Genomic DNA, 23,639 nt, shown 5'->3' on the forward strand with positions numbered 1-23,639 from the left:
GAGAGGGAGAGAGAGAGAGAGTCAGGAGCCCTCTTCGAGCCTGGGTAAACAGGCAGGGATTCACTTATGGAAAGTGTCCTGTAACCTCCGGGAAGCAGGAGATGGCAACTTTTCCCTCCTTGTCAGGCTCTTGCAGCCTTTCATCTGCCTTCCCTGGGCAGCTGAAGGAAGCCCCCCCTCCACCCCTTTCCAGGAAGATCCCCACAGAGGCGGGAAACACCTGGGGCCCATACAGCTGCCCATAGCAACCTCAGAAAGTCAACAGGATGAAGAACCAGAGAAACACAAGGCACACAACTTTGCGTAAGAAATGCTGACTTTGGCCCCAGCCCCATGGAGATAGGGGTGGCTTGGAGGGAAGCCTCTCTTCCCCTCCGGATTCATTTGTTGACTGGCTGCCCTGCAGAGGTGGAAGGCTTACAGCTGGCAGCTGACCCAGGCTTCTGACGGACTCCAGGGCACTTTCTGCTGCTGTTAAGCTTACAGTTAGGGAACTGATTCCATGGTTTTGCCACCTTTTGGTGCCAGACAGTAACCTGCCATGGTGAGTTTTGAGGGTCACGTTACTTGTGAGAGGTGCTGGCTGATGAACAAAAGGGCCACTATCTGTCGAAACTCTTGGTTTACGAAAGACAGAAGTCGTGACTCAAATTAGCTTAAACCAAAAAACCAAAACAAAATACCCAGGAAAGGCCAAAGGTCATCTGATTCAGGTATGGCTGGATCAAGGTGCTTAAACAATGTTGTGAAGGTATGGACTTCTCTTTCTCTCCAGGATCTGCCCTCTTCTGTTTTGGCTTCATTCTCAGACAAGTTCAACTGTTGGGTGCCAAAAAATGACTCCTGGCAGCTCCAGGCTTCCATCTCATGGCACCATGAAGACTGCTTATAGTTCAAAGTCCCCAGGCTGACTCTCATTGGTCCCGTTTGAGTCACGTGTTCATTCCCGAACCGGTCTGTGTGGCCAGGGGGACGGAAATTCTCTGACTGATGGATCTGAGCTGATCGTGGATCCCTAGAGCCACATGACCGTGTGAGAGGGACAGTCCCCCACAGACACTGGGGTACCGTGTCCAGAAGGGTATGCTGGGTTCCAAGTGGCTAGAACACAGACACCACTTACACGTCCCCGGCCTTTGTGGGGCTTCCAGTAAGGAGATGCCAACCCACTTCCATTCCCACCCCAACCCCAGTCTTGGAAACATGAGCAGAGGCAGCCCCCCATCTTACCGATCTGGGACCAGTGCCAAATACTATGCTCGTGCATGGAGGCCCCTGTTCTGTTTATCCCCTCGTCCCTTGGTGGTCACTTGGGTTGCTTCCAGGTCTGGGCTGTGGTGAGTAGAGCTCCAATGAGCAATCATGTACAAGTGTTTGATTCCCTTTTTAAAATTCTGGGTGGTGTTTACCTGGGAGCCAACGCCCTGACTCCAGTCTCGCCGCCTCTGCTGTATCTGTGCCGATGGCCACGTGGCACCAGAGCAGAAGAGACGCTTCCGGACCAAGCTGTTCTGTGTTGTGCGCCCTGCTCCGTCCACCCCACTGCACCGCCGCCCCTTCCCCGACTCCACGCTGCCCTTTGGATGCACAGACGTGGTGCGTGACGTCCATTAGAAGGATTCAGTGGGGGGGAATTCCCTGGTGGTGCAGTGGTTAGGACTCTGCGCTTTCACTGCCGGGGCCTGGGTTCAATCCCTGGTCAAGGAACAATCTGTGTGGCACTGCCAGGGGTTAAAAAAAAAGGAAGAAAGAAAAGAAACTAAAAAGAAAGACTGGGTGGGCCTTTGTTGGTTTCCCTGCCCAAAGGGGAGGTCTTTCTGTTGCCACAGAAGATGCATGTTGTAGGCGGACATTTGTCTGCATGGACAGCCTGACAGCAGCGTCCCTGGACAGGGGGACACCACTGGTAGACGGGTGGGTTGGAGGCCAGCCAGCAGCTGTCAGGTTGCAGAGAGAGGACTGCAGAAATCCTGTCTGTCCCTGTCCTGCGAGGAGATGAAGGTAGCACGTGAACACGAGGGAGGGAGACAGGGGTCACTTCTCTTCTCTCTTTTATGTCGTTCTCGTTTTCAGGAGAATTTCACGCAACATAAAAGCAACTGTTTCGAGAGTTCAGTTTGGTGGGAGAGAGAGGACACCCAAGACGTTGTGTAAGCAGCAGTTCTGTCTAACTGTGAGCACCTTGACCACCCAGAGGACACTCCGTGCCCATTAGCAGGCACCCCCCCAGCTCCTCCCCCAGCCCCGGCCCCACCACCGACTTCCTGTCTCTGTGGATCTGACTCCTCCAGGGACCTCCTGGGAGTGGGATCATGTACTGTGTGTCCTTCTGTGTCTGGCTCCTCTCACTGAGCCTCACGTCCTCACGTTCCATCCATCTGGTAGCAGGTGTCGGACTCTCCATCCTTTTCGTGGCTGAGTCACGTTCCACGGTGTGGATGGACCACACTGTGTTCGTGTATTCATCTGACGATGGATGTTTGAGTTGCTTCTACCCTTTGTCTATTGTGGGTAACGCTGCTGTGAACGTGGGGATAAAGTATCCATTCAAGTCCCTGCTTTCCGCTCTTTTCAGTATGTATCCAGAAGTGGAATGGCTGATTTGGGGGTAATTCTACGTTTAACATTTTGAAGAACCACCACGATGTTTTGCACGACAGCTGCACCATTTTACATCCCTACCTGTATGTGTTTTTGCATTTTGAAAAATTGAAATAAGGGAAAAAAATACGTTTAAGAGATTTTTGTTGTTGTTTTGGATTTTTTTCTGGCCTCACCGTGTGGCTCGTGGGATCTTAGTTCCCTGACCAGGGGTTGACCCCAGCCCCTCAGCAGTGGAAGCATAGAATCCTAAGCACTGGACCACCAAGGAATTCCCTGAGATTTTTGTCATTGACTTTTTTTTTTTTTTTGGCACATGGGCTTTTTTTTTTTTTTTTAGGCACACGGGCTTAGTTGCTCCGCGGCATGTGGGATCTTCCTGGAGCTGGGATCGAACCCGTGACCTCTGCATTGGCAGGCGGATTCTTAACCACTGCGCCACCTAGGAAGCCCCTCCCCGAGATTTTTTAAGAGGCAAAAAATCTAGGCATTGCTTTTAATGACATACCAATTAAAGAGCATTAAAAAATTAGCAAAACTCACTCTTGGCTAGCTTGAGTGGGACATCCCGGGATGGAAAGATATCTTTAAAAAAAAAAGATTAAACTGTACATCCCTGGTGACATAGTGGTTAAGAATCTGCCTGCCAATGAAGGGGACACAGGTTCAAGCCCTCATCCGGGAAGATCCCACTTGCCATGGAACAACTAAGCCAGTGTGCCACAACTACTGAGCCTGCACTCTAGAGTCCGTGAGCCACAACTTTTGAGCCCGTGTGCCACAACTACTGAAGCCCACGCGCCTAGAGCCCGTGCTCCACGACAAGGGAAGCCACCGCAATGAGAAGCCCGCGCACTGCAATGAAGAGTAGCCCCCACTCCCCCTTCCCAACTAGAGAAAGCCCCCGTGCAGCAAAGAGGACCCAACGCAGCCAATATATAAATAAATAAAAATTTTTAAAAAGGCTAAACTAAAACACACATTCATCTGAGTTTTTATTTAGAAAAGAAAAAAGAGAGTGACTATCTCCAAGCAGAATGGTTTCCCGCAGTGCTGTTTCCCGCAGGAATAGATTGGGGCACCAGGCAGCGCTTTGCAAATTAAGAGGAGAAACCCAGGGGGCTGGACTCTCAGGGTCCTGCAGGGCTGAGGAGCTGGGCTGCGGTGGGGACTCCAGGAGGAGGGTTCTCCCCTCCAGCCACCCGCCTCCAAGGGCAGACACTGGACGGATCTCGGCAGGGGATTCCTTGGTTCTTGCAGGAGGGGAGCAGGGAGAAAATGGAAAGATGGAAAATTTCCCGCCTCCGGGGTCCTTTCAGACCTGACTCTCCTTGCCTAGCCGTGGGGTGAAACCAGGGTCCTGCAACCCCTGCACTGCGGACACTGGGGAGGCTGTTTGGGGTCTCCTATCCACTGTAGGGCGTTGCGCATCATCCCTGACCTCCAGGCGTTGAAGCCAGGAGCACCCCCAGGCCTAGCAACCACAAACGTCCCCAGACGTGGCCCAGTGTCCCGTGGGAGTGGGTGGGGAGAACTGCCCCTGGCTGAGACCCTCTGGGGTAAACCTGTTTAACTAGAATGAATAACCGGATTTGCTCAGAAAACCAGCACGCTTTGCCTGGGAGAGGCAAGAGGCTCCCTTCGCCTGCTGCAGAGATGGGGAAGCGAGGCCGGAGACCAGCACTGGAAGCGGACCTCATCCAGGTCCCGGGGGACAGGCTCCCTGGAGCCACGTGGCCGCAGCAAACTGCACTCCGGGGGTGACTGCTGCGGGTGGCGTGTGCCCCCCCCCCCCCCCCCCCCCCCCCCCCACCCCCGTCTGCCTCAGTCCTCTTCACTCTGCTGATTTCCCAAAGGGTCCCCGGGGGGTTCGGGACTTTGCCGGCCGCCCTGATGGGTCTCGAACCCTCAATACAGCGCTCGCCTCGCACTCCTGCGGGTCACGGGAGCGGCGCTCTAGAAACAGGCGGAGGCAGGCAGCGGCGCGCGCGGCCTTGTGGGGATTGTAGTCCCGACCCCGCCTCCGCCTCGCGCCGACCCCGCCCCTGGAACTACGCTCCCGTCGTGCTCCGCGGCGCCAGGCGGCGGCGGCGGCGGCGGCGGCGGAGGCGGGCCGGTTGCTAAGACGTGGGGCAGCGCTGCGCTTCCGCCCGTCTCCTCAGGTAAGCGCACGGCCTCGGGGCCTCGGGCTCTTGCGGCCCAGGCTCCCGCGAAGGGCGAGCGGAGGCGGGGCCGGGGGGGGGGGGGGTCCGCGGCTGCGGTGGGGGCGGGGGGCCGGCCGCGCGGGGAGCGAGGGGGCAAGCCGGGTCGGGCTTGTGCGCGCCTCCAGCGGGCGCGGGAGCGGCGCGTGTGCGCGTGCGCGCGGGGCGGCCGGGCCGGGGGGACCACCCCGCCCCCGGCTCTCCGCGCCCACCGCCCTTATGCGCGTGCGCGCGCCCCTGCCGTCTGGGGTGGAGACCCCGTGCCCCAGCTGCTTCCGGTGCGCCCTGCCCTTGGGTCATCGTGGCCAGCCCTCTGCCTCCGGGCTGTCCGCTGGGTTGTCCGCTTGCCAGCTCCCCGTCCGCTTTGGGGGAAAGGTCCCAATCTTCCTGTACGTCGTAAACATTGATAATCCTTCCTGATACTTAAAGAAAGCGTGAGTTTTCAAGGCCTTTTGAAATTTTAGCCTCGGGTCTCTCCCCCGTGGACGAGGTCCTCGAATTTTCTTGCACGAAGGCCCCTTGTAGGTGGCCAGGTTCTGCCACTGAACGCACAGGTTGCTGCTCGGATTTTGTGTAAACAGCAGATACACGTGCATGTGTTTTAGGAAGAGAGCATCCCAAAGCCTGCAGGGGCCGCAGCTATGCTGAGAAATTATCTGCTTACCTGGAATTCATATTAAGCCAGGCGTCCTGCGTGTTCCCCGGAGGCCCCTCTCTGCTGGGGAGCTGGTCAGGAATGCAGATTTCGGGCCTCCCCCTCCTGTGGGGCCGAGTCCTGGAAACTGTATCTGGAGCCCACGCCCACCCAACGAGTGGCTCCGGCTGTTCCTTCTGCTCAGGACTCCCGACCCAGCTTCCCCACCTTTCAGGCCCACCGGTGGGTCACCGCCTCCCTCCGAGGAGCCCCCCTGGAGCCTGCCCGTCACAGGGAGCTGTGCCCCAGGACAGGGCCAGGTCTGGGGCGGCTTTTCTCATTTTCAGCCCCAGGCAGCCGTGCCTGGAGGTGATGGGTCCCATTTCAAGAGAGGGAAGCTGGAGGTGGGGGTTAGGACGGTACGATCAGGTCTTCCAGGTGAGGGCTACGGCCCAGGACACACCCAGGGGTGAGATAAGGCCACTTCCTCTGGTTGGGTGTCGCCTTCATAGCCTGCCTCAGCTCACTGAATAGGCCCCTGTTCCCGACGCCTCCTGGGGCCCCAGGCCCACAGCCCCCGAGTGCCACAGCAGTGCCAGGGCACCCAGTGGGGGGAATGGTTGTCAGGGGTCCCGGCTCCCTGGTCCCCCCAAACCCTGCAGGGCCTGCTCCACACAGTCGGCCCTCCCTGGCCCTGGCAGCCACCGAGGCTGCAGCCATAAATGTAAACAGTTGTGGAGGGGGCTGCCCCCCCCCCCATTGGAGCACAGGCAGCTTTAGGAGGTGCCCTAGGTGTGGGCGGAGGGAGGTGGACGCACCCAGGGAAGGGCCTGAGCTGGGCGGGGGCCGCACAGAGCACAGCCGGGAGGGTGTGGGGCCGTGCGGCGCCCAGGGCTGGGGGGTGGGTGTGGGGCTCTGAGGACCAAAAGAGGAACAGCCCGCCTAGGCCCCTGGGGGCGTTTAAGCAAATCGCTGGGTGTGGGCCCCGTTCCCCGGTGGGCTGCTGCCCTGTCCGGGCAGGTCACCCTCTGCAGAAACTGTTTCTTTAGAAGGGGCTCAGGACCCCTGTCGTGCGGGGCTCAGGAGGCAGAGTCGGGGAGCTGTTGGCCACCTGGCCTTGGGGTCAGGTCCGGGTTCTGCCTCCCCAGCCACGTGGCCCTGGGCAAGTCCCTCGGCCTCTAGAAAGGGGACAGCCCCGCAGTCTCGGTCCCGGGTCCAGGGGGGGAGTCGGGGAGACCGTTGGCGGTGGTGTGAGGACGTGCCGTGGTTCCAGACCCAGCAGCGGTCACGAGGTGCTGGGCCTCGTTTGGGGTCTGCTGCCCTGGCGACCACCAGGTGTTCCTGCCTGCCCCCTCCCGGAGGAGCAGGAGCTTTACTGAGATACAGTTTAGACAGTGTGCGGTTCACCCGCTTAAAGTGTACGTTTTAGTGTTTTTTGGTGTATTTACTATGTTGTGCGACCATCACCTCTGTCTAACTCTAGAACATTCCATCACCCCAACAGGAGCCCTGTCGCCATCAGCAGTCACCCCCCTCCCCTGCCCAGCCAGGAACCCCCTCTCTGTGTCTGGAGCTGCCTGTTCTGGACGTTTCCCATCCGTGGAGTCACCTCCTGTGTCTGCTTCTCTCCCTGAGCATCGTGTCCTCAGGGTCCATCCACGTGGTAGCACGTGTGGGGGCTTCTTTCCTTTGCGTGGCTGAGGGATGCTCCCGGGCATGGAGGGACATGTATGTTTGTCCATCATCTTTCTGTGGACGTTTGGGTTGTGTCGGCTTTTGCTGTTGTGACGCGTGCTGCTGTGAGCACGTGTGTGCAGGTGCCCCTGGGACGCCTGCCTCGGGTCTCCTGGGCACACACCTAGGAGTGGAGTGGGGTCGCTGGGCTGGACGGTGGCCTCCTGTGGTTTTTACGCATCCTCCCTGGGAGCTGGCAGCCTCCTGTATTTGTCGCTTGTTTTGTTTTGATCAGACAGAGGTTGCACTCTTGGAGGCACAAACAGGACTGTGTGTGTCTTGCCCCGGAGACAGTGGGAGCTTTTGTGGTCCGGGGCAGGCTGCGCGGGGCCTGGCCTCCTGGGCATGGTATGTGCCTGGAGTGCATTCAGAGCCAGCGCCCTGGGCCCTCCTCAGAGCCCCGCCTGGCACGGGGGCCATGGGTGCCCCTGGGGCCCGTCCACGCTGGCCTCGTCTCAGAGCTTCCGCCTACACCCCGGTCCCGTGCGTTTACCAAGCTTGTATCGTGAGCTTTGGACAGGTGGTGGTGGACAAGGGCCTCCCGTGCCCTCTGGGGGGGCCTGTGGGCTGAGGAGTGAGCCGGGGTGCGTCACAGCAGTAAAATCCTTGTCCGTGGGGGAGAGACGGGGGTGGGGGGGCTGGTCCACTCCAAGATGCCGCCAGGGCGCTGTGGTCCTGGCACCGAGATGCTCTGGGGTCGCTGAAGGTCGTCTCTAGGTCATCTCTAACGTCATCCAAGGCAGCCCTGACCAGTGCGAGTGTAACGTGAGGCACGTGCACGACAGGAAGTGTTTAGAAGCCGTGTTTCAAAACTACGAATAAATAGATAAATTTAATCTTAATGATATGTTTATGTAACCTGGAACACGCAGAGTGTTCCCACGTGGGCAGGTGGTCAACAAGCCGTCCCTCAGTGTCCGTGGGGACCTGGTTCCAGGACCCCCAAGGATAACAAAATCCGAGGATGCGCAAGGCCGGTGTGTAAAATGGTGTAGTGCCGGTGGCTCCGCTGTGTCTGCGGAATACAGAAACCATCTAGCGAGACAGTTTACATTGTTTCTTTGGTATCAAGTCTCTGAGATCCGGTGTGCATTTTTCCTCACTGCACATCTCACGGATAGAGGGGGAAAGAAAGGCACCCGGACAAGGGCGGTTTAAACTTTGTGCGAAGCAGGCGTTAGTAGGACGTGAGTGAGAGCACGACCGTGATGCGTTGCGCTCGGTTGGACGAGCCTCCAGATCTGGCACGCTCCCGGGACCGAGCCCTCCTCCGGCCCTCCAGCCTCCGCAGCCGAGGATGCTGCCCTGCTCCGGTCTCTGTCTCCCACAGTCGGAGCCCCGCCGAGGATGGACCCCACCCTGGGTGTCGAGGAGCCGCGCGGAGCCGCGAAGGCCAGGGGCCCCGAGCGAGAGCCGGCGTGGCAAGCCCTCCCCGTCCTGTCTGAGCAGCAGTCCGGCGCCGTGGAGCTGGTGCTGGCCTACGCCGCGCCCATCCTGGACAAGCGCCAGACCTCGCGCCTCCTCAAGGAGGTGTCGGCCGTCCACCCGCTGCCCGCACAGCCTCACCTCAAGAGGGTGCGGCCCAGCCCCGACCCCGGGCGTCCACACGCGCTGGAGATGCTGCTGTGCCTGGCGGGGCCGGCCGCGGGCACGCGATCGCTGGCCGAGCTCCTCCCGCGGCCGGCCGTGGACCCCCGCGGCCTGGGGCAGCCCTTCCTGGTGCCTGTGCCCGCGCGGCCGCCCTTGACCAGGGGCCAGTTCGAGGAGGCGCGCGCCCACTGGCCCACGAGCTTCCACGAGGACAGACAGGTGACCCGCGCCCTGGCCGGGCGGCTCTTCTCAGCACAGGAGCGGGCGGCCATGCAGGGCCACATGGAACGAGCCGTGTGGGCCGCGCAGCAGGCGGCCGGCAGGGGCCTGAGGGCCGTGGGCGCCGTGGTGGTGGACCCGGGCTCGGGCCGTGTGCTGGCCACGGGCCACGACTGCAGCGGCGCGGCCGGGCCCCTGCTGCACGCTGCCATGGTGTGCATCGACCTGGTGGCCCAGGGCCAGGGCCGCGGCGCCTACGACCTCGCGCCCCACCCCGCCTGCTCCTTTGTCCCAGCTGCCGCGCCCCCGGGCGTCCGTGCGGGCTGCGTGCGCAAGCTGGCTGAGGCCGAGGTGGAGAACGCGGACAGCCTGCCCTACGTGTGCACCGGCTACGACTTGTACGTCACCCGCGAGCCCTGCGCCATGTGCGCCATGGCCCTGGTGCACTCCCGCGTGCGGCGCGTCTTCTATGGGGCACCCTCGCCCGACGGCGCGCTGGGCACCCGCTTCCGCCTGCACGCCAGGCCCGACCTCAACCACCGCTTCCAGGCCTTCCGCGGCGTGCTGGAGGCCCAGTGCCGCCGGCTGGACCCCGACGTGTAGGCCCGGCCCGGCCTCTCCGATGTGGCCAGGGCGCTGCCGCCCGTCTCGCCTGAGCGACACTCACGCCGTTCCCGCCTGCACGTGGGGCTCGTGCCCGTCTGGACCAGCTCTTCCCCGGAGTTGGACGTAGCGGGGCTCTGGCTGGCTCAAGTGGCCGGGCAGCTTCAGACCTGGGTTCCCGGGGGCGTCAGGACTGTCTCCCCTTTTCTCAGGTGTCAGGAAACAGCTCTGACGTGAAAATAAACAGTTGAAAATCAGGTTGGTGTCCGGGACTTCCCTCGCGATCCAGTGGTTAGGGCTGTGCGCTTCCAACGCAGGGGGCCCGGGTTCCGGATCCCGTAAGACCCCACACTTCGTGCGGTGTGGCCAGAAACAAGAAAAAGAACCCAGGTCGCTGTTGACAGAGGCGTGAGGGTACCTGGGTCAGGGCGGCCGCTTCCGCCAACACCTGGGTTTGGGGGGGGGGGTGCGGCAAACTTCTGAGCTGAGCGTGGGCAGGGCGGGGCCCCCCGGAGTCCGGAAGCTGTGGCTGGACTCTGGGGAGAAGCCCTGCCAGCCTGCACTCAGCTGACGTCAAGGCTCCTTCCAAGCCATCCGGTTTCCCACCCTGCACAGGTGCTCGGGGGTCCCTGAGGGGTCTGGGGGGCTCTGTCAAGGCAGGGTTGCACTAGAACCGCGTGTGTGCGGCCCTCGGAGCAGCCTGTCTGTCCATCCAGCAGACGTGCGTTGACTGACCACACGGGCCGCAGGGCCGTGGGCTTCCCTGCCTTGAGCCCATCCTGGAGCCTGCAGCTTGGGGACGCTCCCGGCCCGTGGGGTCAGGGGAGAGGGGAGGCCTCTGCATGAGCTGGAGCCGTGGACAGACGCTGGGGCCTGCGGGCAGGAGGACGGGGCCCGGCTGAGTGCTCGGTCACTGGAACCTTCCCACCTGGACCACCTCCAGGCAGGGCTCCGCCTCCCACTCTGTGCTGGGTGCTGGGGGCAGGTCAGGCCCCGCTGTGCCGTGAGGGCCGGGCGGGCGCTGGGCACGGCCACGTTGCCTGGCCGTTTCCTGAAGATGGCAGCGTCCGCCCGCAGGGCCCTTGTGGAGCTGGTGAACTCAGCTCAGTTTCGCGCCCCGGCAGTGCCTCCTGTGAGGGGCTGCTCTGGGACACGGGCTCCTGGGCTCCTCTGGGTAGGGCCGCTGGGTGCCGGGCCCGTCCCCTGGTGTTATGCGTGCGTTGTAATGGGGTCCTTGGCATTGCAGGGCTCACAGGGGCAAAACCACAGACCAGAGAGGTTGTGTGATTTGCTTGAGGTCACATAGCAATGAGCACAGACCCAGTTCTTGGTGACTCAGAGACTCTTTGTGGCCACAGGAGGTGCTCAGAGCCAACCGTGGATAAAGGGGAAGTTTTTGGGGGTGGGGAGGATGAGGCAGGAGGGCAGTGAGGGTGGCTTGCTGGGATCCTGCAGCCTGAGGCCTCCCCTCGCATCAGCGCCAGGCCGCCTGGGGGGCTCTGAGGCAAGGAGCTCCCTGGGGTCGCACCTTCGGGGCTGGGCTGGCCTCTGGGCCAAGAGCCCAGACACCCCTGCGGACAGTCTGGTGGTTAGGACCGTACCCGCGGTGACCCCTGGGCCTACAGGTGGCGTCACCCAGCAGCCATGGGGACCCCCTGACCGTGGCTGTCTCCCCTCCAGGTGGCTGCAGGCTTCCTCCCCTGCCTCCTCATCACAGCGGAGATGTCAGGTGAGTCCTGCCCGCGCCCCGCAGTGCGGGTTCTGGCTTCTACGTCCCTCCGGGAAGCGCCCGGGCAGCTGGATGCTGTGCTGCGGGCGGAATCACCTCCCCCTCGAGGCCCGTGTAGTGCCTGCCGTGGCGCACACGCGCTGAAACGGAGCCGTGCAGAGATGAGCGCGGCCCCTGTGCCAGGGTGACCCGCGAGACGTGAGGCGCTCTGTGTTGAAAACCACAAGGTCCGGGACCCAGGATCCGGGACCCGGGAAGAGGACCCCCTGCAGGTGTGATTGTACACGAGGTCACAGTGGAGTGGGGCGGCCCTGACGTGTTTGGCAGGCGTCCTGAGAAGGGGGAATTGTGGGCCCAGACGCACAGAAGCTGGGCGAGGCGGGGGCAGACGTCCAGACGCCTGGAGCCCCAGGAGCTGGAAGGGCAGGAAGGACCCTCCCCTGGAGCCTCTGGAGGGAGCGCGGCCCTGCCTCAGCTGGATCTCAGACGGCTGCCTCCAGAGTGGAGACGGGATTCACCTCTGTTGCGTTCAGCCTCCCCGTCAGGGGTCGTTTTTCACGGCCGCCCCAGGAAGCTCACGTGTCCCGAGTGAGAGAGCCTTCCCTGGAGTCCCAGGGCGGAACCCGCTGTCGAGTCTGTGTGTGAGCCCGTGGCTGTTCTGAGAAATCGCCGCAAACGTGGTGATTTAAGTAAAAGTAGCTGTGTGAATTTCCTGGCAGTCCGGTGGTTAGGACTCCATGCTTCCACTGCAAGGGATGTGGGTTCAGCCCCTGGTTGGGGAACTAAGATCCTGCGTGCCATGTGGTATGGCCAAAAAATAAATAAATGCCCCCAAATAAACAAACAAACAAATAAAATTTGTCTTCTGACAGTCCTGGAGGCCAGCAGTCTGGCTCGGGCCTCACAGGGCTAAACCCCGGCGTGAGCAGGGCTGGTCTCTCCGGAGGCTCCAGGGGAGCATCGGCTCCCGCCTTTTGCAGCTTCTAGAGGCCCCGCATCCCTGGCTCGCGGCCCCTTCCTGCCTCCTCCCAGCCAGCCGCGCAGCCTCTCCCGTCTCTCTCTGCCTCGGACCCTCCCGTCTCTCTCTTCTAAGGACCCTGGGATGACACTGGGCGCCCCGGGGAATCCGGGGTCCTCCCCGTCTCAGGGGCCTCAATATCCCACCTGTGACGTCCCCTCTGCCCCATGAGGTGACAGGTCCGCAGGGCCCGGGACCTGATGGGCGCATCTTCGGGGCCGCCACGCGCTAACCGTCGCGTGGGTTTTGTTCCGGCCCCTCTGTCCTTGCAGGAAAGGAGAACAACTTCCCCCCACTGCCCAAGTTCATCCCCCTGAAGCCCTGCTTCTACCAGAACGTCTCCGACGAGATCCCCATCGAGCACCAGGTCCTGGTGAAGAGGATCTACCGCCTGTGGCTGTGTGAGTGCACGGGGAGGGCGTGGGAGCGCCTGCACCACCCAGAGACCCGGGCCCGGGACGGGGCCAGGCCGGGAAGCTGCCCCGTGCCCGGGCGGCGAGAGGTCTGGTAATAAAGCTCCTTTCTGAGGCGCTCCCGGCCGGTGCGGGTGGAGCGGGCGGGGGCTGGGCAGAGCCCTGGCCCAGGGTTGGGGGGGGGTCCCGGCTCAGCCCTCCCCCTCCCGCAGTCTACTGCGCCACCCTGGGCGTCAACCTGGTCGCCTGCCTGGCCTGGTGGATCGCGGGGGGCCAGGGAGCCAACTTCGGCCTGGCCCTCGTGTGGCTGCTGCTCTTCTCGCCCTGCAGCTACGTGTGCTGGTTCCGGCCCGCGTACAAGGCCTTCCGGTGAGTCGGCCGGGCGGCGCGCACCCTCGAGGGGCCCTCGGGGGGTGTCAGGTGGCGGCGGGCGGCGCCACACTGAGGCGCGCGGGGCTCCTCCCCGCGCGCTCCCTCCGCGCCCAGGCGCGATCTCCACCCCGCCCCCTCGTCCACCTGGGGTGACACTTGACCCTGGGGTCCGTGGGCCAGATCCAGCTGTTGTCTGTTTTGTTGTCTTTTAATAACTGCTGTGAGATGTGTTAGTGCGTCACTACCCAGCTCACTCGCTTAACAGTTCAGTGTTCCCAGTACCTTCACAAGGGTGCACAACCATCACCTCTAGTTCCAGAACATTCTGTCACCCCAAAGAGAAGCCCCGTCCCCGTGAGCAGTCACTCCCCTCCCCTCCCGAGCCCCGGACAGCCAGGAACCCACTCCCCGTGTCTGCGGAGCTGCCTGTTCTGGACGTTTCCCACCTGTGGAGTCATCCTGTGTCCTCCTGTGTCTGCGTCTCTCCCTGAGCCTCGTGTCCTCGGGGTCCCTCCGCGTGGCGGCGCGTGTGGGGGCTGCTCTCCTTTGCGTGGCCGCGTGATGCTCCCGGGTGTGGAGGGCCGTGTGCGTTTATCCGTCGTGTGTGGGTGGACGTCCGGGCGGTTGCCGCCTTTGGCTGCTGTGGTTCTTGGTCTGTGGACGTGCGCCCCCAGGCTGCCCCTGACTCCCGGACTCTGAGTGGGAGTCTCACGGGGCCCCTGGTGCCCTTTGGAGACAAGAACCAGGAACCTGCTCATACGTGCTGAAGAGAAAGGGATCTGATGCTTGAGGCCCAGGCTGGCGGGGGCGACCCTGTGCAGGAACAGGGACCCCCGAGGGCTTCAGGCACGGCCTGGGAGGAGCCCCGTGCTACACGGGCGTCCCCGTCTCCCCCGCCCTTCCCCTGCTGCGGGTCCCCCGGCGCCTGCCCTCCCTTCGTGAGCCGGGCGAGGCCCCTGCAGCCTCCCTCATCCAGGGCAGCTGGCGCGGGTCTGGGGAGCAGAGCCCCTCGAATCCGCGATGCACCTCCCGGGGCCCCCTCCCCCTCCCCTCCCCCCTCCCCCCGGCCCAGGTGACCGGGTTCTCCTTCCCTCCAGCTCTGACAGCTCCTTCAACTTCATGGCGTTTTTCTTCATCTTCGGAGCCCAGTTTGTCCTGACCGTCATCCAAGCCGTCGGCCTCTCGGGATGGGGCGCGTGGTAAGCGGGGGCCCCCCAGAGCCCCTGAAGAGCGGGGTCAGGTGCGGGCCACAAGTCACACGCGCGTGCCGCTGGTGGGGGGCCCGGCGGCTGGGAGAGGGCTGCCGTCCGCTCCTTCTCTTGTCGGCCCTCCAGGCAGGCGCCGGGTCGGGGGCCGTGTGCGGCGGCTCAGCCTGGAAGGCGTGGTCCGTGGCGTGTCCCCCGGGGCCGCGGGAGGGCAGCTGGAGCGCCTGCCCCGGCGCGGCCGCCTGTCCCTCCACCGTCTAGAGGCTGAGCCGTCTTCCATTTGTTTGCTTTTGGGGGATTTCGTGAGGCTTCTGTGGCTGCTGTGACACATGACACACTTGTGACTTGAAAGAAACGTCTCTCACGTTCTGGTGGTCAGAACTCATTAAACCCACACGTGGGCAGGGCTGGTCCCTCCGGAGGCTCCAGGGGAGCATCGGCTCCCACCTTTTCCAGCGTCTAGAGGCCCCGCATCCCTGGCTCGTGGCCCCTTCCTCCCTCCTCACAGCCAGCAGCACAGCCTCTCCCGTCTCTCTCTGCCTCGGACCCTCCCGCCTCCCTCTTGTAAGGACCCTGGGATGACGCTGGGCCCCTCCAGGGAATCCGGGGTCCTCCCCGTCTCAGGGGCCTCACCTTCATCCCACCTGCAGAGTCTCCTCTGCCGTGTGGGGTGACACGTTCTCGGGGCCCTGGAGCGGGACGGCGTGCTGTCGGGGCGGCGGGCCTGTCTGGGGCAGGTCGTGCCCGGCGGTTTCTCTTCCTGCCTCGCGTGCTGCCGGCTGTGTCCCCACGTCTCTGGGTCGAATTTCTTGGGGTGTTGGGAGCTCGCCCGTGTGAGCGGCGGGGAGCTCTCGCTCACGTCCCCAGGCTCTCTCCCCCCGGGTGGGGGCGCCTGCGGCCGTCGCCTTCACTGTCTCTGTCCCCGTCACTGTGCCACGGGGTGTCCACGGGGACACCGCCTCGCGCCCTCGACTGTGTGAGCTGTCCGTGCTCCTCCTGTTCCTGAGGCCCCGGGGGCTTCCACGGCCTCTCGGTGTCCGCTGGCTGCCGGGCCTTCACCCTCCCCGGCGTGGAGCCTGTCACCCCGGGGGTGTTTCCGGGGCGCGTCTCCCCGGGCTCCTGAAGTTGCTTCCTCCCCGCGTGGTGAACGGACCCCGCGTGCTGAGCGGACCCCGCGTGCTGGCCCTCCTCTCGGCGGACGCCCTCCCGGATGCGGGCCTGGGGTCCCCGGGACCACCCCAGGTGCGGGGATTCACCGGGCGCGCCCTGGGCGTGGCCGAGACCCCAGGTCCAGGAGGGGAGCTGGTGCCGCGTGGGCCCCACGTTTGCACAGACGGTGTGCGGACAGGGAGCCCCCAAGGTCCGGTTCCAGACGCGGCCTCACGCAGGCCGCCGGCCCCCTCCTGCCTGGCCCCCGCCACCCCGGTGTCCGCGCGGGCGGGGCGCGCACCTTCCCGCCTCCCGTGGGGGCCCCCCGGCTGGGGAGCCCGGGCGGGGGCCGCCCCGAGGTGCTTTCCTCGTCTGAAGTTGGGGGCCGGGGAGGGTCGTCGTAACAGCGGCGGACATGGTAGCGGCTCCCGGTTTGCAGGCGGGTCTGAGCACCCCGCTGAGGGCGGACCGTCTGCTCCCCTGGAGGGGCCCCCTGACCCGCACCTGCAGACGGGGGGGCGGGCGTGGGCGCTCCGGACCCGAGGCCCTTCGCTTCCCGCCCGTGTGGGCAGCCGTCCTGGCTCTGCTCCTGTACGAGGACCCCTGGGCGCCACAGACGGTTGGGGGAGCAGACGGCGCCTGGCCTGTGGCCCCCTCGGGGCTCGGCGCCTGCCTGGGGCCCCAGGGGCCGCAGCTCTGCCCGTCTGCACTGGGCGTCCCCCGCCTGGGGTCTCACCCTCCCTCCCGCCCCGGTGGCCGCAGCCCCGCAGGTCACCTCCAGGGGCGCGTGGCCCACGTCGGGGTCCGCGTGGGGGTGCCGTCCGGAGCGCCGGCGCCCAGCCCGTCCCGGCCGCGGGTCTGCCCCTCCCTGCCCGCCCCAGACACGTCCCTGTAAGTCTCTGCGGGGGGACTTTTAAAACCTCCGAGGCGTCTTACACGTAAAAGGCCACCATCCTGCTTTGCCCCAGGAAAGCAGCCGTGACCCCAGCACCTCAGACGCTCAGACGGGTGCGTCCTGCCCACGCGTGACCTTTCCACGCGGGGCTCCTTAGAGGTTTGCGGAGCCGGGACAGAACCCGCCGCCCGCCCCTCCGCTGCCCCTCGCCTGCACCGGACGCGGCGGGTGCAGCGCTCTCACCCGCCGGCAGGCGTGGCTAGGGCTCCCGCCGCCGGCCTGCCCCCCGCCCCTCCCCCACCCAGGGTCCCCGTGGCTGGTGGGCGACTGGCCTTCACGGTGGGTTCCCGCCAGACCCCAGGTGAGCTGTGCTTGCTCCCCCGATCTGGGGGCTCAGCCCTCTGTAGCCTCCGTGGTCGGGGCTTTAGTGAGGTGCCTTCACAGTCAGAAGGCAGCCTTTTAGTGCGTGATTCAGCGGGTTCCCGTGTGTTTATAAGGACAGAGGTTCATCACCTCTATCCAATTCCAGAACGTCCTGTCGCTCCAACAGGAGCCCCATCCCCATCAGCAGTCCCCCCGCCGTCCCCTCCCCAGCCCCTGACAGCCAGGAATCCACTCTCTGTGTCTGTGGATCTGCCTGTTGTGGACCTTTCTTCAGTGGAGTCACACCCTGTGTGTCCTCCTGTGTCTGCTCCTCTTCCTGAGCCTCGTGTCCTCAGGGTCCCTCCACGTGGTAGTGCGTGTGGGGGTTTCACCTCTTTGTGTGGTCGAGGGATGCTCCCGGGTTTGGAGGGCCACGTGTGTGTCCACTCACCGTGGATGGACACTTGAGTTGTGTGTCAGTTCCTGGTGTCGCTAGTCGTTCTGCTGTGCGGTCTCGACAGGCGTCCGTGTGGACATGTGTTCTCGTCTCTCTCTGCTGCACGCCTGGTTGTGGAATTGTTGGGTGACCACGTGGGGAGCTGCCCGTCCCCCCACAGCTTTTGCAGGCTGCGTCGCTGTGCTGTCCTCTCACACGTGCTGTCCCCATCTCCCGGGCTCTGGCCCTCGAGCTCCTGCCCACGCGGCCCTGGGGCAGCCCCCGGTATCCTCGTCCCCCCAGCCCGTCCCCAGGCCTGTCAACCTCCCTGCCCTCCCCCCACTGCCGCTCCCCTGGCCGTGCCTGGTGGGTGCGGCAGGCTCCATCCATAGCTGACGGAGGCAGGTGTGTCACCTGCTGTCCTGAGTGGGTGACCCTGGGCCGTTACTGAGGTGGTTCTTTGGAAGCTCTGGCTGCCGATCCCTCCTGGGTGTGTCTGGGAGGCTGGGCGGTGGAGCAGGTCCGAGCCCTACAGCCCCGCCCTCCCCAGTGGCCGGGATCCTCGGAGCCGCCCCTCCCCCCCACCCGGTCAGGGCCCCAGATCCAGTGCAAGGTCATGCGTTCCCAGAGTGACCCCTCCCCCAGCAAAGCCGGCCTCGCCTCTCCTCCCGAGAGCCCACAGGACAGCGTTCAGCCAGCCCGGCCCCGCCCCAGCTCCCTGTCCACCTGCCTGAGTCCCCCAGCCCCCCAGCTGTGCTCACAGCCCTCAGAGTGCAAAGCAGTGAGTGTGTGTCCACGAGAACGTCGCTCCCGGTTTCACAGGGGGCGAGGCGTGTGCGCACCATGTGGAGCGGGTTGCTGACCTGTGCACGTGCTTCATAAACTCTCGCCGGAAGGACACGTTGCAGATGAGCTACACCGGCCCGCTCTGGTGTGGGGGGGGGCTGTCGGCAGGAGAGAGACGTCTTTTGTGTGTTTAAGTTTCCTGAATCTTGAACCGTGTGGTTTCATTACTGGCTAAGACAAAATATTCTCAAAAATACCCTGTTTCCTGCTTCCCCCTCCCAGAGGCAAGTGCAGAGACCAGATGCGTGTGCTTCCACACGTGGACTCAGGATGTAGCTACCGACCTTTAGCTTTCTCTTGTGAACAGTGGCTGCGGCTAAACTCCTAGAAGTGAAAGAGTGGGGGGAAAGGAGAGAATGTGTGTCTTGTTAAGGCCGTCATCCTCCAGGAGGGTACAGCGCGCGCTCACGTGGCAGGGTTCGTGTCCCGTTTCCTCGCACGGCGTTTGCTGGGACAGTGGTGAGAGAACAGGAGCTTTCCCAACTCGCACGTCTTCCTCGGTGGGCGTGAGCATCGCCGCCCAAGTTCACTGGCTCCTTGCCAGTTGCCTGCTTCCCTGCCGGTTGTTCACCTTTTCCTTGTTGGTTTCCTGGAGCTCTTTACATATGAGGGCCGGTGGGCCCTTGTCTGGTGGCCGTGCTGGCCCCCATGCGCTCTCTCGCCCCTTGCAGCGGGTGGCTGGCCGCGATCGGGTTCTTCCAGACGAGCGTCGGGGCCGCCGTGGTCATGCTGCTTCCGGCCATCATGTTCTCCATGTCGGCCGCCGCGATGGCCATCATGATCATGAAGGTGAGTCCCCTGGTCCCGTGACATACCGCTTCCTCCTCCTGCACGTCTTGCGCCACGACATCCCAGCCCCGGGGGCCCGGGCCATCCCAGTTCAGGAGCCGGAGCCCGAGCATCCGGGGAGGGGAGTGGACGCTGACAGCGGGGCGGACCCTTCGTGGTGCGGACCCCCGACTGCTCAGGCCAGAGCCCTGCCTTCCTGCCCACGCGGCCTGCCCGGGAGGGGGGCTTGGGGAGACAGCGCAGGGCAGCCGACGGTGACCTCCGCCGTGCCAGGGGCGTTGCCCGCCACAGCCCCCAGCTCACATGTCCCAGGGAGCCGTCCACGCTGCCCGTTCAGCCGCCAGCAGCCGCGTGTGGCCCTTTACGGTGAAATCCAAATGAAGTAAAATGAGCTAAAACTAAACATCGCACCCACCTCATCGAGAACACTCAGGCCGCGAGGGCCTGGCGCTGACCGCTCCACCGCCCCCGGCGCTCCCCGGACGGCCCCGCTCCAGGCGTTGGGAGGCTTCCAGTGGGAACGTGTGTCCTGTCGTCTGGGGGGGCATCGGAGACACGAGGGGCGTCTTGGGGCCACGTGGAAACTGATGGGTGACGAGGCTGATGGCACGTCCGCCCGGCCTTCCCGGAGGTGACCCTCTTGGCCGTGCACCTCCCGTGCGCCCGGTGGCCCTGCTGGGGGAGGGTGGGGGGCAGCCAGCCCTGCCCTGGGCTACAGCCTTGCCAGAGAGTTCCTTTAACCCCCGTGCCACACGGCTCGTGGGATCCTAGTTCCCTGAGCGGTGAACGTGCCGAGTCCTGACCCCTGGACCCCCAGGGGAGTCCCTGAAAGCTGGGCCTCGAGTCCCTCGCAGCCTCCTTGCTGCGGGGATCCCAGCCGCTTCGGCAGGTTTCGAGGCCTGGGCTGTTCAGCCGGTGCCCTGGGCCGTCGGGGAGGACAGGGGGGTGCCCGCCCCCTCCCCGTGTTTGTCCTTGAGCTCCCCTGGCAGTAGACGACCTGAGGGGGCGGCAGGAGGAACCCTCGGAAAGCAGAGCCTGGGAGGCTCGGGGGGGGGTGCGGGATGAAGCCCGCGCAGGGGCGGCTGCGGTTCCACTTGTGACGTCTCGGCAGCGGATGGGAGGGGTCCCCAGCCGAGCGAGTCCCCCAGAGCAGAGCTGCCCCGTCAGGGTCCCCCGCACCCCCCTGGGTTTGGCGGTTCGCCGGGCGACAGTTGCAGAGGAGAAAGGAAAGCATCCGCTTCACTGGTTAAGAATCTCTAGTTAATATAAATGCCGTCTTCTCAGTTAGTGGGTTTGCCAGGACTTCCAGAAATAGCCCAGCCTTGTGTCCGAGGGGCCCAGCCTTCCTGGACGGTGAGGGGGCGGTGGTCTGTCCCTGGGGGTCTCTGCGGAGGAAGTCGTTGCAGAGATGCTGTAGGCGCCGCGGGGGCCCAGGGCCTGAGGTGCCCTGAGGGTGAGTCGCCGGACAGTCGCCAGGCCCCAGACCTGCCCGGGATGTGGCCCTTTCTGCTGGGGCAGTGGAGGCTCTCAGGGACGGGCAGGCGGTGGTCACAGCGCAGGTGCAGCCCCAGAGCCCCCGTCGCGGCTTCTGCGCATTTTCTACGGCGCCCACAGCGTGCTGGCCGTCGCCATCTGTTTAGGGAACGCCCCTCCTGGAACCCGAGCGGGTCTCTCCACGGCCCTTCCCTCCACGCCCGCAGGTGCACAGCATCTACCGGGGGTCCGGCGGGAGCTTCCAGAAGGCACACACGGAGTGGAGCACGGGCACGTGGCGGAACCCGCCGTCCCGGGAGGCCCAGTACAACAACTTCTCGGGAAACAGCCTGCCCGAGTACCCCACCGTGCCCAGCTACCCGGCCAGCGGCAGCCAGTGGCCTTAGGGGGAGCCCGGCGCCCCTGCTGCCCGCCCGCCGCCGGCCCAGCTGCCCCTCGCCGTCCACTCCCACGGCCCTGGGTTTGGTGAGGCCCCCCCGCCGGCCGGGATGGCAGACCCCAGGGCTCTCGGGGGCCCGAGCCCCTGTGCGCCTCGCTGCCGAGAGCAGGGCTCCCCTCGAGCTCTGCCCAGAAGCTGTCCAGCCGCCAGCGTCCAGCAGGATGCCCCCCGCGGTCCCGAGCGCGTGCGGTCCCCATGAGGTCCGCTGTACCACAGCCGCCCCCTCCTCCCTCGGGGTCTCGGGGGCTGACCGGGCCTCCCGGGTCGGAGGCGGGCTGGCTGCCCCCTTCCAGGGCCGATGAGGCCCCGTGCCCGCCTCTCCCGGCCTCTGCCCGGGGCGGTCACCTTCGGCCCGGCGTCCAGGAGGGAGCCTTCCCGACCCCAGGTTCCCGTCGCTGCTGGGAGACGGAGGGCCTTGTGAGGCCGGGTCCTCCGTGTGCTCGTCCTCCAGAGGATTCACCGTCTCAGTGCCACGCTCTGTGCTTCTTTCTCCGCGTCTGTCTGTCTGTCCGTCGGCAGCTTGCCTCCAGCCTCCCTGCCCGTGGCCACGCTCATCCTGAGATGCTCTCTTCCCCCACGAAGGGGTCTCAGAGCTGGGACCCTCAGGTGGGACCTCACTAGATCCGAAATCCGGGACCAACTCCCTCTGGTGGGGAGGGGAGCCAGCGGCCGGTCCCTGCTGGAAGCAGGCGGGAAGACACGCACCTGCATCTGCTTGAAGTGCCACGGGGACAGGAGCCAGAGTCGCCATAGAGTGCGGGAGACGCGACAAGTCTGTGCCTTACCAGGGGTCTCAGCCCGCCCTTCCCCTTGCCCTCTGGTCCTTCCGCTCCTTCCCAGACGTGCAGCCCGCACCTGGCCGAGTGGACGGGCCGGGGACGGCTCCCAGTAGCCTCGCCCTTGCCAGCCAGGCCCTCGCGCACCCCTGACGCTGCCCCTCGGCCCCCGGCCGTCCGGCCCTCGGGACAGGACGCCCTGTCACAGAGCCCCCTCCCCCCACGCCCGCTTGCTTGGCCGCTCTGAACGCCCCATGGTGCCTGAAGGTGGCCACGGCCGCGAGAAAGCGCCCAGGTCTGGGTCCCTGATGGGCTCCTGGGAAGGGAAACCCGAGTCCTGTCGCCTCCCCAAGGCTGCCTCCGGAGACCGAGGTGCGCGTGCCCCGTGGGGCCGCGTCTCCTGTGACCCGGCGCCGCCGGTGACGGGCGCGGAGCAGACGGGCAGGCGTCGCCAGCCTGGGATGCGCCCCCAGCACCCACCCCCACCCTGCTCCTCGCTGCGCATTGTGGTTTTTGTTACGTGAAAGTGTCCAGGAAATAAAGACGTCCTTTCTGCATCAGAGGAGCCCCCACGGGGGCTGTCTGTGGCGCCACGTGTTCCCCCCCCCCGCAGGGCCTTCCTCCCGCGGATCCCAGCGGCTGTGGCCGCTGGCAGGATAAACCAGGACTGCCAGCCACCGGGCAGTGGGGCTCGCGGGTGGGCTGCCTTTGCCCGGGGACCCCGCCCCGCCCGCCGCGGAGGAGCCGGCGGCCTCCCCCACAAGCGTGTCCCATCGTGCTTTCACTTCCAGGCATGTTTTCTTCATGCTGACCCGCTTTCATCTGAGAAGGGAAATTCGCAGAGTGAGACAGCAGCGCCACTTGCTGAGACGCGAGGGTAGCAGTGGCTCGAGCAGGAGCTGCTGGGGTTTGCGGGGGCCCCAGCCTGCTCACAGGGGCCCTGGTGGCAGAGTGGGCACCCCGCGTGGTCACAGGAGGGGAGCGGCGGGGCCGTGACTCCACGGACACCGGGGAAAGGGAACTACGTCCGCAGAGACAAAGCAGATGGAACCCAGAGCAAGCGACGAGGGTTGCCCCGTGTCCCCCCAGGTTCACGTGACGTCCCGACCCCGCACCTCGAGTGGGACCTGCGTGGGGTCTTTGCCGGAGTAATTAGTTAAGGGGAGGTCTCATGGGAGCAGGTGGTCCTGACACAGCGGGAATGGTGTCCTTATGAGGGGGACGTTTGGGCACAGACACAGGAGAAAGGGCCGTGCCCCCTGGAAGCCAGGAGAGGGCGGTAGGGGGCAGGTGGCCTCTCGGCAGGAGCCAGCCTGGGACCGCGCTCTCGGACCCTGCCCTGCTGAGCTGGGAGGGGGTACACGTGTGTGAGCCATGCGGTCTGAGGTGCTGGGTCACGGGCGCCGCACAGCAGGGCTCGCCCGTCAGCGTGGGAGACACGGGTCAGTGCATGCTGGACGGTGGGCGCGGTCTAGGGAAGGGCACCCGTGTCCTCGGCTCAGAGGTGACGCGGAGGACGCAGGACGGGGTGGAGGTGAGGGGACCGAGGCCAGCTCGAGAAGGGGGCCGTCTGCGGGGGCAGCCGTGATGGGACCACTGACCTGGGGCCTGAAAGAAGGATGTATCCCTCCTGGTTCTGGAGCCAGGTGGGGCCGGACCGCACTCCCTCCAGTCCCTGGGGAGGGCCCTTCCCGCCTCGCCCCGCCTCGGGGCTCCGGGCTCCGCCTCTGTGCCCACAGCCTCCTCTTCCGTCTCTTATGAGGACACCATGCTTGGATTTGGGGTGCACCCCACACCCAGCCTGGGCTCTGCTGCATCTTCACTTTTATGATTGATACATCTGAAAAGACCCTGTTTCCCAAGTAAGGTCACGGGTTCCAGGATGTGGGGCCATTGCTCAGCCCGCCCAGGGAAACCGCGGCCCTCGGAGCAGAAAGAGCCGAGGCTGCACTGAGGGGCCTGGCCGTGGGGGACGGGTCCCCGGGATGGAGCAGAGCTTCTGCTGCAGGGGGCATGGGTTCGATCCTGGGGCAGGGAACTAAGATCCTGCATGCCTTGTGGTGCAGCCTAGAATAGGGTAGAGTAGAAGAATTTAGAATAGAATAGAATAGAATAGAATAGAATAGAATAGAA

At 64.5% G+C, this 23,639-nt stretch overlaps 2 protein-coding genes across 2 annotated transcripts; both read left to right on the forward strand.

Annotated features, from left to right (window-relative positions):
- The first annotated feature begins 1,265 nt into the window (after window positions 1-1,265).
- On the forward strand, window positions 1,266-22,060 carry SCAMP4 (secretory carrier membrane protein 4). Its single transcript, XM_057709990.1, has 9 exons — window positions 1,266-1,337; window positions 1,435-1,596; window positions 4,611-4,763; window positions 11,263-11,311; window positions 12,602-12,730; window positions 12,955-13,111; window positions 14,212-14,313; window positions 18,680-18,797; window positions 20,498-22,060. Exons 1-9 carry the CDS (start codon window positions 1,266-1,268, stop codon window positions 20,675-20,677), a joined length of 1,122 nt encoding a protein of 373 aa, XP_057565973.1. The 3' UTR covers window positions 20,678-22,060.
- On the forward strand, window positions 4,689-9,799 carry ADAT3 (adenosine deaminase tRNA specific 3). The gene is made up of 2 exons (XM_057710165.1): window positions 4,689-4,763; window positions 8,501-9,799. The coding sequence occupies exon 2, from the start codon at window positions 8,518-8,520 to the stop codon at window positions 9,580-9,582; it is 1,065 nt and encodes a 354-aa protein (XP_057566148.1). The 5' UTR covers window positions 4,689-4,763; window positions 8,501-8,517; the 3' UTR covers window positions 9,583-9,799.
- Window positions 22,061-23,639: the final 1,579 nt, after the last annotated feature.

Source organism: Hippopotamus amphibius, chromosome 15, assembly GCF_030028045.1.
Source record: "Hippopotamus amphibius kiboko isolate mHipAmp2 chromosome 15, mHipAmp2.hap2, whole genome shotgun sequence".
Classification (NCBI taxonomy): domain Eukaryota; kingdom Metazoa; phylum Chordata; class Mammalia; order Artiodactyla; family Hippopotamidae; genus Hippopotamus; species Hippopotamus amphibius.